At 32.2% G+C, this 14,812-nt stretch overlaps 1 protein-coding gene across 2 annotated transcripts in view; it reads right to left on the bottom strand.

The window, feature by feature from the left end:
- LOC108912602 overlaps positions 1–14,812 on the bottom strand; it is a 29,535-nt gene that overhangs the window by 7,129 nt on the left and 7,594 nt on the right. For both annotated transcript variants that reach the window (XR_001964564.1, XM_018717878.1), the window contains exon 2: positions 901–1,165. Coding sequence is in view for 1 of the 2 variants with exons in the window: in XM_018717878.1 (XP_018573394.1) it covers positions 901–1,149 (249 nt within the window). In the remaining variant the exon portion in view is untranslated. The remainder of the gene's footprint in view (positions 1–900; positions 1,166–14,812) is intronic.

Genomic DNA, 14,812 nt, shown 5'->3' with positions numbered 1-14,812 from the left:
ACGAATCATTAATGTATGTCGCGAAGTAACACCGCAAGTGCTCCAGAATGTTCGACAACGGTTTGAAGACAACCTGTATCATTGTATGCAAGCTGGCGGACAACATTTTCAGCATTTACTTGACTAATACCGTAAGTTTTGAAGTAAAATTAAATCGATTTTCGCATTTCTCGTCAAAAATATTGTTCGTATTTTCAAAGCGGCATATTTTCTAAAATAATGAATCGATTTTCAAAAAGTAAGAATCCATGTATAGAGAATTAAAAGCCCTTTCTAATTACCGCCCACTTGACCCCCATTCCTATTTGAAAAAATTCAGGGGATAGCTCCCCCACTTAAGGGGTTGAAGATTTTGGTATGCTTTTTGAGCCAAAAGTTGTCCCGCTCAGAAACAAATTTGACTTGTTTTTGGATTTTGCCGAAAAGTTCTTTACTACCCTGTAATGCCTTGCGGTACGTTTTCGATGGGCTACCCTCTATAAAGTTAAGATAATAAAACAAAAACAATCGTGCAACAGGCAAAATAAAAAAGAAAAGGAAAAAAAGCAAGCAAATGGACAAACTAAACAAGTTAAGTTAAGTAAAAGATTTAAAACACATAAATAGCACAAACTAAAACAGAAAAGAGGAATACTAAGATACCAATATTATAGTTTTGATTTTGGAAATAGATGAAAAAAACAAGTCTATTGAACCTTGGAGCGACGTATAACTCATGCACATCCGATACAATGGAGATGATGATAACTCATCTCCATGAGATGAGATGACTACTACTAGTAATATGGAACTTAGTAAATCACACAAGAAACATAATTTCTTCACATTTTTTAGATGAGGAAGGCTAAGATCATAGAGGATGTATATTTACAAGTACTGAAATCGAATGTTTATACTGACCTCTGCCACCGCCGCAGCTGTAAAGTTTGGATCTTCCATCGCCTTTTCAGTCTTTGATTTTGATTTGTACAGCACCAAGAGTACCATTAGGCCGAAGAAGCTGCCGAGGGTGGCGGCTATACGCACCCCGGTCATAACATCGTACGTCTTGTAGTACTCTCTGGGATCGGGGGTCGTCGTGCTGACGACGGTGGGATATGGAGCGGTGGTGACGTTATTTCCTGGAGAGCCATTAGGCTCCGGGTCCATCACGTACGAAGATTGCCTGAAACATCAACGGAAAACGGTGACTGCCTATAATTTTTATCAACTTTTCCATATGATTTGCCATTTAAGGCAGTTACACAGAACGTATACAATCATTTCAGTCTTTTTTTTATTAAAATATCGACATTTCAACATTTTCTAAGTAGTAGTTTTATTTTCAAAATATTTGATAACAGACAAATTGTTTGAAAAAAAAAACAAAACTGCTGGCATCTCGATAATTCGATGGTCCTCGTATCTGAAGGGCGAATCGATAGATCAAGTTCTTAAAGTACAAGCTTTCCCACATAAAAGGAAGGTTCCTTTATAAATAAAGCAATTCCACGTCTGTGGAATTGTGTAAGAAAGAAAGCGGAAAACAACACCAATTCCTATCTGCCAAATTACGAGTCTGTTCAAAATAATTCAACAGATAATTCAGGGACTCCAGAATAGCAAATATTGCGTTTAAAAAATAATTTGATAAGTGAAAAAAATTGATTTAGTATTCGTCGAAGATGGAAAGTTCTTTATGATTCACATAGCTAAAAATATAGACGTGGTACATTCAAATCTTCAATCAAAAACATATGACATTAAAGAAACTTCTCAATTTAATTCGCGTATCTATTTTAATAAAGCTCTGGTGCTAAAATAACTATACTCGTCATAAAGATATAAATACTTTCATCTTATCGATTGAGAATTTATATGATAGATACTATTACTCTCATGAATAACATGAAAAAGGCCTTTGAAGGAATAATATACAGGGTAGCCCATCGAAAACGTACCGCAAGGCATTACAGGGTAGTAAAGAACTTTTCGGCAAAATCCAAAAACAGGTCAAATTTGTTTCTCAGGGGGACAACTTTTGGCGCAAAAAGCATAGCAAAATCTTCAACCCCCTAAGTGGGGGTGCCATCCCCCAAATTTTTTTAAATGGGAATGGGGGTCAAGTGGGGGGTCATTAGAAAGGGCTTTTAATTCTCTATACATCGATTCTTACTTTTTGAAAATCGATCCATTATTTTAGAAAATATGCAGCTTTGAAAATACGAACAATATTTTTGACGAGAAATGCGAAAATCGATTTAATTTTACTTCAAAACTTACGGTATTAGCTTGGTAAATTCCTTCAAAAGAATTCGCTGTTTTTTTTTTCTGATTTGCGAATTCTTTAGCCTGATTTTGGTGAGCAAAAAATTGTCCGCTTTTTGTTTCGTATTTAGATAGGCCACAAGAAGTTGCTAGATAACTGTCTTGTGACTTGTAGTTGAAGAGTACCAATACTGCCGAGTCTTTTAAATTGATTAATTATGGTGTACTCAATTCCAGAAAGAGTAGAAATTATTGAGCTTTTTTTCAAAAACAATGAATGCGGAAATCGGGTCGCCGAACTGTTCAACCAACGGCATCCTGAGAAACATGCGTCTGGAAAAATTGTTCGCGAATTGGTGGCCAAATTTCGCGAAACTGGCTCCGTTCATAACAAAAAGAGGCAGGTTGAAAATCCGGTACTAAATGAACCTACGGAAATAGCGGTATTGGGGCAAGTGGCAATGGATAGTACGCTGAGTACAATGCAATTGGCTACTGCGACAGGAGTGAGTCGTACAAGTGTCCAACGAATATTAAAAAAATACAAATTCCATCCTTATAAGATTCGGCTAGTGCAAGAGCTAAATGAAGACGATTTTGATCGTCGTTTGCAATTTTGCGAAATAATGACTGAACGAGCGATAAACGATAATTTCCTCTTTAATGTGTGTTTTTCGGACGAGTGTACGTTCTTCTTGAATGGTTTAGTGAATCGCCATAATTGTCGTTACTGGGCTGATACCAATCCAAGGATTTTCCATGAGACACACTCCCAACACCCCCAGAAGTTGAATGTATGGGCAGGTATTTTTGGAAATTCCATTGTAGGTCCTTTTTTCCTTCCTGGAAATTTGACAGGCGATATGTACTTGGATTTACTACAAAATGTCATCGACCCAGCTCTAACAAATATCATAGAGGACGACCCTGCTTACAATGAACACGAACTGATTTTCCAGCAAGACGGAGCTCCTCCACATTACTCGCTCAATGTGCGCAATTACCTAAATGAGACGTTTCCAGGACGCTGGATAGGACGAAGAGGTGCAATTGAGTGGCCCCCTCGGTCACCCGACTTAAATCCTTTAGATTTCTTTCTCTGGGGGCACATTAAAAGCAAAGTTTACAGCACTCCACCTGATACCTTGGAAGATCTGCGAGGACGAATCATTAATGTATGTCGCGAAGTAACACCGCAAGTGCTCCAGAATGTTCGACAACGGTTTGAAGACAACCTGTATCATTGTATGCAAGTTGGCGGACAACATTTTCAGCATTTACTTGACTAATACCGTAAGTTTTGAAGTAAAATTAAATCGATTTTAGTACCGAAATTCCTAATATTGATTACATAAATACATTTTTTAAGTATTCGACTAAAATTTTAATTAAATTAATTGTTTCGTATAAATGAATGAGTCATTGCTAGTGGACCATCTCTGCTATTGGTCCAACATTTCTCGCTTTACCCTATTAAATGGGATAAAATAAACCACCTCACAAGAATTTTCAAATCGTAAATGTTTTATTGGTTGTAATTTTATACGATGAAAAAAATCCACAAAAGATTACTTTTATGGTGTACTCGGTATATTGGTTCAGTTTAAAGAGTACCACAAACTGACAGAATTACATCGTAAAGTAAAACAACTAACTGTTTCCCCCGAGAAACGAAACGTGAATATTTTCGTAATGCTAAAGGCGAGAGAAATTATGCAAGCAATTCGCAGAAAGATCAATAAAGAATTGGAGGATATTCTGTCTTCAACTAAATGCTTGTTAAAGTAAGAGCGTCTAGATGAAACTGCTGAACCCTTTCAAAAAGTTTTATTATTAATGTATAAAAAAATTTCTTTGAAGGCCCATAGCTTTTAAGGAAGCTAAATTATACTGCTGTATATGTGTATAAATATTATATATATATATATAGTATAAATTCGTTTTTCCACCCTATTTATGAGCTTTGCTCAAACATTATTTGTAGCTGGAAAAATATGTGCCAAACATCAATACATCCAATTTATTTTGAAGCAGACAGGGTAATTTGTACTTAAGTATCAAGTCTCTGCCACAACAGCTTCGACTCGGCTCTATTATAGATTTTTTATATCAAGAAGGTTCCTTAGAAGCGCTATTCTCATGTAAGGAAGTATAAAGAAAGAAACACTTTAAACATTTAATAGCTGGTTTATAATTTAATGTTGGAGTACAACGTTAACTCTTTGTTATGAAATGACATCTCAATATTTAAGAGTAGGATGGAAAACTACGAAAAAATGCAGACTAAAATAGTTTAAATCTTTTTTTTATGTGTATAACAGCTTACACTGTTTAACTATTAGTGAAAAATACGTACAGAATGAACATACATAGTTGAGAATTGTATCTATTTTCCTTATTTTTTATTTTAACTGTGACATTAGGTAATTGTTGCAATTTATATCAATATTCTACAGAGGGCACTTCGATTTTTTATCTTTAACAACTATAATTTCAAAAAATGATGATTTATGCCCTATTCGATAAATCATAACTTTTTTAACTGTAGGGTAATAAAGTTTTATTTAAAAATATTCTAGTTTCCAATAATACGTTTGTTTAATAATGTTTAATGTTTATAAAATATAGGTATAAATTATTTTATTAAACTGCATATCCCTTTATTCTGGCGCTTTACTGACGCCTTGTTGTAACAATCAATATAATTTTACCGGAAAATATTACCCTCTATTTGATACCTAAGGGCTTTAAATATACAAGTACTTTGATATTTAATCCACCCCTTTATTAAACTTTACTCTGCCTTATCGCAACAGTCCCTTTTAATTACAAATTGATAATATTAATTTTGATACATTACACAGCCCCACAAAAAGAAAAGTATCGGATCTGGTATTCTGGTATTTTTTTTAAAAAGAGAAACGAAAAATAGAGGGACTAAACAAAAGCGTAACCCTTTGCATAGATCCTTTGAAGAAAAGAGAACACGTTATAGCAACAAAAATAAGAATGATTTGTAGATATCGTTTTCTTTTGTTTAGAAAGTAGAGTATTCTAAAAGTTTTATTGCATTCTCAATCTAGGCTGTTATCTCATCTCTCAGTACAAAAAGTAGATGGATAGATGGGTGGATGGGTGGGTTTTATAGGTGGTACAGGTGGATGGATAAATATGCGTATTCATGCATGAACGGCTGGATAGAAAGATGTATGAATTAAAGGGTGGGTGAATAAAAAGATGCTGCAACACGAATTATGCCATGAAAATGGCGTTTTTGATCTATTTTCTGTTTTTGAATGAAATTGGACCAGCTTGACCGACTCTATGATGATAAATTGGAATTAAACGAGTGAAAAATCCTACGTCTAGTGAGCTGGTACAATAATGTGACTTTTTATAACTTTCGTCAGTCGTAAATGACGTTTTTTGTGAATTTTGACCTGTTTTTTTTAATTTTCCTGAAAACTCAGACCCATTGGGACAAATCTGAAGGCAGATTCGGATTCAGCGGAAAAAATACATAGAAATTCATGGGGCTGAATACCAGATCCGATACTTTTTTTTGTGGGGCAGTGTTATGTTACGTAATTCGAGTAATTTTATATATTAGGTACTTATTTCAACCGAGGGGATACGGAAAGAGATATAAAGTTGGTAAATTACAAAAAGTTATGTAATGATCAGCAGTTTAGAATAATGACTTTAACTTTCCTGTAATTTTCATAGACCACTAGATGAGTAGAATTTTATGAAAACACATTTTTTAGAATAATATTTTAATTAGTTTGTGACATATTAAATCTCTGCGTTAATTACCAAAACTCGTGGAAGAAGAGCCTAATTAGTTATTAAGATTTTTACATTTTTTTATGTTATTCCACATCTGTGTTTTAGTATTAATATGAAATGCTATTAAAACACTAAAAACTAAATAGAATGAAGTCAAGACAGCAGCCATAAAATAAAAAACCAGTTTCCAAAAAAAAAATGTATTTTGAAACCAAACAAACGATCTCAAGGCATAAATAAAGCTATAAGCGATATTTTTGCGTTACAAAAGTCGTCTCATTTTGGGTGTATTTCGTCGTTTCTGTGACGAATTATGTAAAAATGGAAATAGATCCGCAAGACACCTCATAACATAACAAGTTCTTGGAAAAGTAGTAGCATGAAGAGGTTTATAATTCAGCAGAGGTGATATGCGAAGAGATACCTAAGGGACCTGTGCCTGTGATGTAAGGGTGCAGTCTCCAGAAAACGTGGCTATCCAGTAGAAATATAAAGCATCTGTGTTATAAATTACACAGTCTGCTATTTGTTATTCTGTATATAAAGACAACATCAGGTAACTGTAAGGAGGTTACAATTTTATTTTAGTATTTCTTCAATAACTTCATTATTAATTGTAGTAAATATGTACATAAAACTTCGTGTAAGAGAGTTTCTTGGTACGAGAAATTGAAATCTGGTCTCGAATTTGCTGTTGTATTAAATTTTTAATAAACCTTATTCTACCACGCTTTTTCTTAAAAGAGATGTGCTTGGTAAAAATCGTTTTGTACAACCTATCTTTGTAGTAGAAAAATTTGCATGCAAAAAATTTTGGAGCGATTTTTAATTACAGTCCCCCTCCCCCAGTTTGTAACGCTTAGTAACATAAAAATGACACAAATTACATTTTTTCTTGATTTCGAACTGTAAAATGCTGTTAGGGTACTACAGAACCCCCTTCACATCATTTTATGAAGAATATATGTGATAATAAATATATCCCTACGAAATAACGTATTATTGTAAAGTTGGAGAGCTGACCCTTTTGCCCTAACCCTTAAAATACACAAAAACAATTTGTTTCCATAGTCGAACAGTTTTATGGCTTCCCAGTTTAACTTTGGTAACAGCTTTACAGGCCATTGAAAACAGATATATGCCAGAAGCAAGAAAGGAATAGAATACATAGAAAATAGCACAACTACGTATCTACATCCCATTTTAATTAGCTACAGTTAAATGCAAGAAATGCTATGACCTAATATTCTGAGATAATTCTTAGGGCATTTATGGGAAGATCCGAACAGGTGTATGATAAATAAATGCAATACTTATTACTTATGTTCTAAAGAGAACTTTTTATACGCCGTCAATTGGTTCCAATACACAGCAATCTCACGGAGCTGTCACCGAAAGCAACGAAAATGTTAAATGTCTGTCAACTGCTGATCGATTAGTAAAATGATTTTAGATCAGGGGACTGTCAAAGTGCAAAGAGTAATAAACGAAATTCTTACAAAGTTAAATAATTATTCTATTTCAAGGTGTCTCTTTAGTGGCGAAGCTCAAGTTATCCAACGTTCCTCCAGCCTGTCATTTTAAAAGTACTTCATAATTGGTTGAAATTATTTTCATTATTTCAAAGATAATTAGTTTCTAAGTCGTTGCATATTACTGTCAGATTGTTATTACCCTAATTTTTAAAAGGCTCATTCTTTGTACACAAGAAAACGTTTTTGTGAGGCAATAGAGACGGTTTTTTTGTGCAGAATTATTTCATTTTACCACCAAATAACCTTAATTTTGATGAAATAATAGTAATAAGTATGGATACGTAATTTTTTAATAACATTGCTTACACGTTTTAGAAATATAAATCTGTTAAAATAAAATAAATATAAATCTGGTAGTAAGTAGTACATTCCGACACGTATCAAATTGTGTTGTAAAAAACAAATGGCACGTCGTTTGACAAAATACTCTGTTGCAGTAAGGGTGAAAAATTACAGACTAAAGTTGTGTGATCTGTTTAAAGACGAAGGCAATCCCAATGGAGTACCTATATTTAAGGGATTGTGCTAAATTTAGACGTGGTGATTAATTGATAGTACAAACTTCAACTAAGGCGTACTTTCTCCTGGAATAAATGGATTTATTAAGTAGATGTAAATTACAAACAACAAACTTTCCCAAATGTTTTTGTGTACAGGAAAATTAATTTTAATAATGTAATTACTGTATACACGAAATACTGCACTTTCGAACATTCAGGTGTCGTGTCGATCTGGTATAAATGTAATCCCTAAGTACTGAATTATTTTCATACTCCCAACAATTAGAAAGATTAATAATAACGGTTCCTTTACTAAAAGTTTTAATACGTTATGCTCTCTTTTGTGTAGAATTTCAATGAGAAATGCTACATGACATTCAATTGTCATATTTCAGATAACTTTGGTATAAAATGTGTATATAACAAGAATCATTGTAGGCTTTGAAAAAGAACAATACTTAGGGTCGTTTCCTTTGGTGTAATTCGATATAAAATGTAAAAGTTTATAAAATAAAGTCGATCCATGTGGTCTTATGTTATTAAACTTAGAAGTTTGTTATTCGCTGTCAAATGCAAACAACCAACTTATAACGTTATGAATAACTTTAATAAACCAAGTTCTAGATTCATTAATTTAAGAAGTTATGCTCTAAATCCCTTGAAGGAGTAATCCGGGTTTTTCAATTTACCGACTTTCCAAGGAATTATTATATTGTCCCAAGACCGTAGCTATTTATTGTACTTTTGAGTATAAATAACAGTTTTAAATAATAAAATACACCATGTCTAAGATGGCGGCAAAAGAATCAGCAGCAGCAATTTTGTATTATTTTTATGAAAAAAATTTTGCCCAACCAAAAAATCTCTGAAAAAAGCAGACATATACAAAATACAGAAACACGTAACTTTATATAGCGCACTTTAAAAAGCTGTTAACGTTTCGAAAATCTATCTGTTTTCGTCTTCTAAACTTTTTTTTGCTTTTCTTTTTAGTCTAAATTACTACTTACTATTCAAAATTAGATAAATTAGATAATATCTGCTTATATTTAAATACTAATCAGTATTTAGAAACCTTTAACATCCTGTATATACTTGAAACATTAATGTTACTTATAGTGTTTAATAAATCAAACAATAATAAAATTTCCATAATTTAAGTATTACGACGCTTTATTAGTATGAGAAAACATGGTAAGTTTCTAAATTTAGTTGTTAACCAAAAACAACTTTATTACCTCTGGCATTTATTAAAATGCATCAATAATTAGCAAAACCAGCATTTTACATTTTCACGGAAAATTTCGTTTATTAGTTTTCCCCTTCATTATATATTACTCATTTCCGTTATTGAAGTATTAAATAATATTTTGTTAACAAATTATCTAAATAGTTGTAAAAATAGTAATTTATATTTTAGATCCCATTACTTGCACAGAAACACGGAACTACATGTTATGTATCCTAAATATTGAAATTCTAAATATTTTGCTTCCAAAAGAAAGTAAAACAGTACCTGCTGAAAATTATTTTGATAAATAAAGAAAAAAAGGAGTACCTACATAGATTACATTTGACGAATACATTTAATTCATCATAATTTTATTTTGAGGAATTACTTATATATATCTTGCTATCGTTTTTCATCCAGATTTTTTGAGTACCTTTTTAACATAGGAAATTCAAAATTTAACAAGATTAGACAAAACATTTATTAACTTTTTCAATAATTCTCCAACAGGTGCACTGATTACATTAACTTCATAAAAGATGATAAAATCAAAGCACTTTATAGCAATAGTTCGACTACATAGATCCATCTCTAAAGTTTCAGAAGTAACAAGTTTGTAAACTGTTTTAAAAACACTTAAGGCAACTCGATAAAATTGAGTCTCACAACGAGTAGAAGTGAGTGCAATATTTCCGTGCTTGTAGTATATTGCCGCTCTTATTTAAAACATTTCTAGAAGATATCATTATGTATGTAGCCTACTAACACTATATAATACTCCCAAAAAGGAAAAAAAATACTAAATTGCCAATTAAGACTATACAGGGTGTTAATGAACGTATGTTAAAAATTTAAAGGGGGTGAAAAAATCGAGTTAATTGATGTCACAAACTTGTATCGGAAGTTTAAGGTCATAGAGAAAAAAGTTAATTATAAATGTGTTTAAAACTGTTTTGGAACTGCTGAAATACATGTATTTTATCGCGACGAGTACTTACAAAAATTTCTGTTTGTAGTTTGTAGGTTTCTTATGTAGCCGGACTGTATTCGAAAGTCAGTTTGTAATACATTGTTGTAGTGATTGCTGTGATGTTTTTCGAGAGTACATTAATGGCCGTATTTCCAAGTTTTCTTTTGAAAATGGCGCATTTATTTAGCAACATTTCATGTGCAATAAACACATGAAGCATGTTTCAATCGAAATGGTTTACGTAACGTCCACAACACTCATCACTGGACTATCGAAAATTCACATGAAATACGTCGCGGTGCCTTTCAGCAACAGTTTTCAGTGAACATGTGGGCCGGGATCGTTAATAGCACTTTAATAGCACCTTTTGAATTGCCTAGACGATTAGACGGTGCTTCATGTCTAGATTTTTTGCAAAATCGCATTCCGGAGTTATTGGAAGACGTGCCATTCGGCAACATATATGGTTACTGCATTCTGAGAGTGCGCGACTTTCTAAACATTACTTTTCCCGATCGCTGGATAGGCCGCGGTAGCCTAATTAGATGGCCCCCTGGTCCCCGGACCTCACCCCTTTAGACTTATTTCTGTGGGGATATGTGAAAAGTGTTGTGTATTCCACGGAAGTACGTGATATCGACCAACTGCTAGGACGTGGCAATGTTGCAACGCGTGCGAGCGAATTGGATACATCGCGCTGACGCCTGTGTGCAAGCAAATCAGCAGTTCTCAAAAGGTGGCTCCTTGCAATGTTGAGGTATGTCAGATTTTAAAATTACATTTTACTCAACACAAATCCGTTTATTTACCTCATTTTGACATATCGGACATGTGGCAAAAATATTTGACATAAGTTCATTAACACCCTGTATTTTTGTAGGTATAAGTATTTTCGTCCTGTTCTAAAATTTACGTACCAATCCGTGTTTATTTTTTTAAAGAAATTTATTCAATAGCGTAATAAAAGTATCTCCGACAATGAATTCGCACAATTTTTACGATCTAACCCACGCGAAGTAAACAAAAAGGATTTCAAGAAATATGTGTTTTTTCCTGAAATATAACTAAAACGACGGTTCCATTTAAACATTGTAGTACCTACCAACACGTACAGCTTTTAGCTATAACAAATTATTGTTTACATAGGAGAAAAATGTACGATTAAATATTTACTTTCCACTAAAATTCTATTTCCAATAAACTAACAATAATAAACAATTTCAAACGGAATAATGTCTTCTATTTTAAAACGGCCTGTTTACAATGTTGAAACAAATTCCACGGAATCATTGAATGAAAAATACGAGAGGACTAAAAATAAATATTCATATTTAACACAGACAATGGAACTGTGCATGTAAATTTTTTGCATGTAGATTTTTAATATTCTATTATGTTTCATGTTGTCAGAAGGTAAATACAGAAAAGCGTTATCAGGAAACAGTCTATTATTTCAATTTAAAAAGAAAATAGAACATGATTTGGTTTATAGGTAAATTATTTTTTTATTTCGAAAATTATAAGACTGTAACATATAGGTTAGAAGTACAGCGATTTAAATATGTTGTACAAAATACAATAAGTCAAACTTTCTTTATTGGTGGAAATCCCATTTCGAATATATTATTGAACTACCTTTATTTTACTCTCCAAGATATGTAGTATCAAGCTCTATTGTCTCAGAATTTATTGCGAAACGTGTGCAGCATAAGACACAAAAAGATAGTAAGAATTTTGAACTGAAAGTTTGATTTGCAGGAATATAATTTCATATTTCAATACTTATTGATAAAATTATATTCTTTTCATTTTAATTATCAGGAAAATGTTTTGTGTACACAAAGTACTTATTTATTTTACTTTATCTTCTCATTGAAATAACGAGATTTTAATAAACGTAAAGTTATCCAGATCCCGTGAAAAACGTTTATTTTAAAACGGTTTATTCTAAGAGAGAAAGCCATAATAAAAATTTTCGTTGATGGTTTTGTTCCTGTTGAGTCACAACTATCGTCAGTCGGTTAGTTACATAGTGATACAATAAACGTAGAGGTGAATCTTTAAACTGGACTAATAATTTTAATAGCACCTATGCCACGGAAAGAAGTATACCATCAGGCATCCGGAAGTGAATGAGCCATACTTAAGGGAATGAGCGAGAATAAAAATTAGTTCTTTTACTTCATCAGTTTTTAAGATATTTTAAGGAAATTGTATAGGGAGTTTTTACATAAAACATAAAGAGCGAGTGATTTTTAAAAAAGAATAAAAAATTGTATAGGAAGCATTACTTTGAAACGACAATAAACATTTATACATACGTCACACCGAGCATAAAATAGTTTTACTCTACTACTACTTACTACTAATAGTTTTTACTAGAAAATTATTAGAAAATAATTCCGAAAATAGTATTTCTTTAGATCCTAAAAAGGGGTACACAATATGGAATTTCTAATATGGAATACATAATATTCATATTAAATTAATTTGAAATATTTGTATCTTATGAACTCAGATTAGAAAAATTTTGGCAACATTTTTGGAAGGAAACATTTGGAAATTTACTACTTGTAAACATCCCAAACAAAGCATTTATTTAAAGCAATAAACGTGGCACAAAATGCATTGAACTCAAATTTGCCTCTTATGCCTAAATGCTGCTGCCATGCTGTCATTCCTTCATCTTTTCACATATGTCTCTTTTTGATTGTATTTCCTACATTACATCTTTAAATCAGTATCTTTCTATCTTTCTAACATGGAATATATTCCTTATTTGGACTTTGGATATATTCCATATTAGAAACTAACCCTGAAATTTCTCACTTACGAAAAAAACCAATGAAGTTGGTAAATATAGGATTTGTTTCTGATCAAGATATAATAAAAGCAATTAATAAATTAAAACCAAAAAAATCAATGGGACATGATTGTATACCATCTTATTTTATTAAGGGATGTAAAGATATATTAATTTATCCTTTTAAAATATTATTCAACTTAGCTCTAAATTCAAAAACCTTTCCTGACTCAAAAGTTGCTAAAATTATAACCTATATATAAATCAGATAAGAAGAATAATATACGTAACCATAGACCAATAGCAATTTTGTCAAATATCTCTAAGGTACTAGAAACAATTGCTTACATTTATGATAAGGTTAGAAACAATATTTCACTCTCACAGTATGGTTTTCAAGCTGGTAAATCGACCTGTGGTAACTTAATAGTTTTTATAGATAATGTAGTTAATGCCTATACTAATAAACATCAACTTGATGTTGTTTATACAGATTTTGCAAAGGCATTTGATAAAGTTGATCATCCAGTATCGCTCCAGAAGTTAAGAATGTACTCTTTCCCTGAAAACTTATTATTTCTGATGACATATATGGTAAACAGAAAACAGTATGTTTCTATTAACAATTTTAGATCTGATTCATACATTGCCACCTCAGAGTCCCGAAGTTCTATATTGGGACCGTTGCTGTTCTTACTGTTTGTGGATGATTTAGTTTGTGTTGTGCATAAGAGTTCTACATTATTCTGATGACTTGAAAATTTTTAAAATAAATAAATATATAAAAAAATAAATAAACAAATTATTTTCATTATGTCCAATAACAGTTTAAAACATTCTCATCAGAAAACTTCTACCGAAACTATAACATTTGCGCATTAAAATATTAATTATTTAGTTTAGAATTCCAAGCAAGGTACATATTCACATTTGATCCCTTTTAATCTTGTATAACATTTACACTAAGTATGCCACATGCCATATCTCCCATGATATTGTATTAAACCTGGAAAATATATATGACCGTTTTCCCAAACTTGTTCGTTAATCTCGAATTCACACTTTTTTTTTATTGGATTTTGTTTTTATTTTTTTTATAAGTATACCTTCCCAATATACGGGGAAAAAATGATTTCGTGTTAAATATGATATATAATGGAAATTTATCTCATTAATATACCTACCTACATACATATTTAATTAAAAAATATCATTTTTCTATGGTATATACAGGGTAGCCCATCGAAAACGTACCGCAAGGCATTACAGGGTAGTAAAGAACTTTTCGGCAAAATCAAAAAACAGGTCAAATTTGTTTCTGAGGGGGACAACTTTTGGCTCAAAAAGCATACCAAAATCTTCAACCCCCTAAGTGGGGGTGCTATCCCCTAAATTTTTTCAAATGGGAATGGGGGTCAAGTGGGGGGTTATTAGAAAGGGCTTTTAATTCTCTATACATCGATTCTTACTTTTTGAAAATCGATTCATTATTTTAGAAAATATGCAGCTTTGAAAATACGAACAATATTTTTGACGAGAAATGCGAAAATCGATTTAATTTTACTTCAAAACTTACGGTATTAGTCAAGTAAATGCTGAAAATGTTGTCCGCCAACTTGCATACAATGATACAGGTTGTCTTCAAACCGTTGTCGAACATTCTGGAGCACTTGCGGTGTTACTTCGCGACATACATTAATGATTCGTCCTCGCAGATCTTCCAAGGTATCAGGTGGA

The sequence above is a fragment of the Anoplophora glabripennis genome, unplaced genomic scaffold (assembly GCF_000390285.2).
Source record: "Anoplophora glabripennis isolate ALB-LARVAE unplaced genomic scaffold, Agla_2.0 scaffold296, whole genome shotgun sequence".
Taxonomy (NCBI): Eukaryota; Metazoa; Arthropoda; class Insecta; order Coleoptera; family Cerambycidae; genus Anoplophora; species Anoplophora glabripennis.
This window is presented reverse-complemented; position numbering and strand designations above follow the sequence as displayed.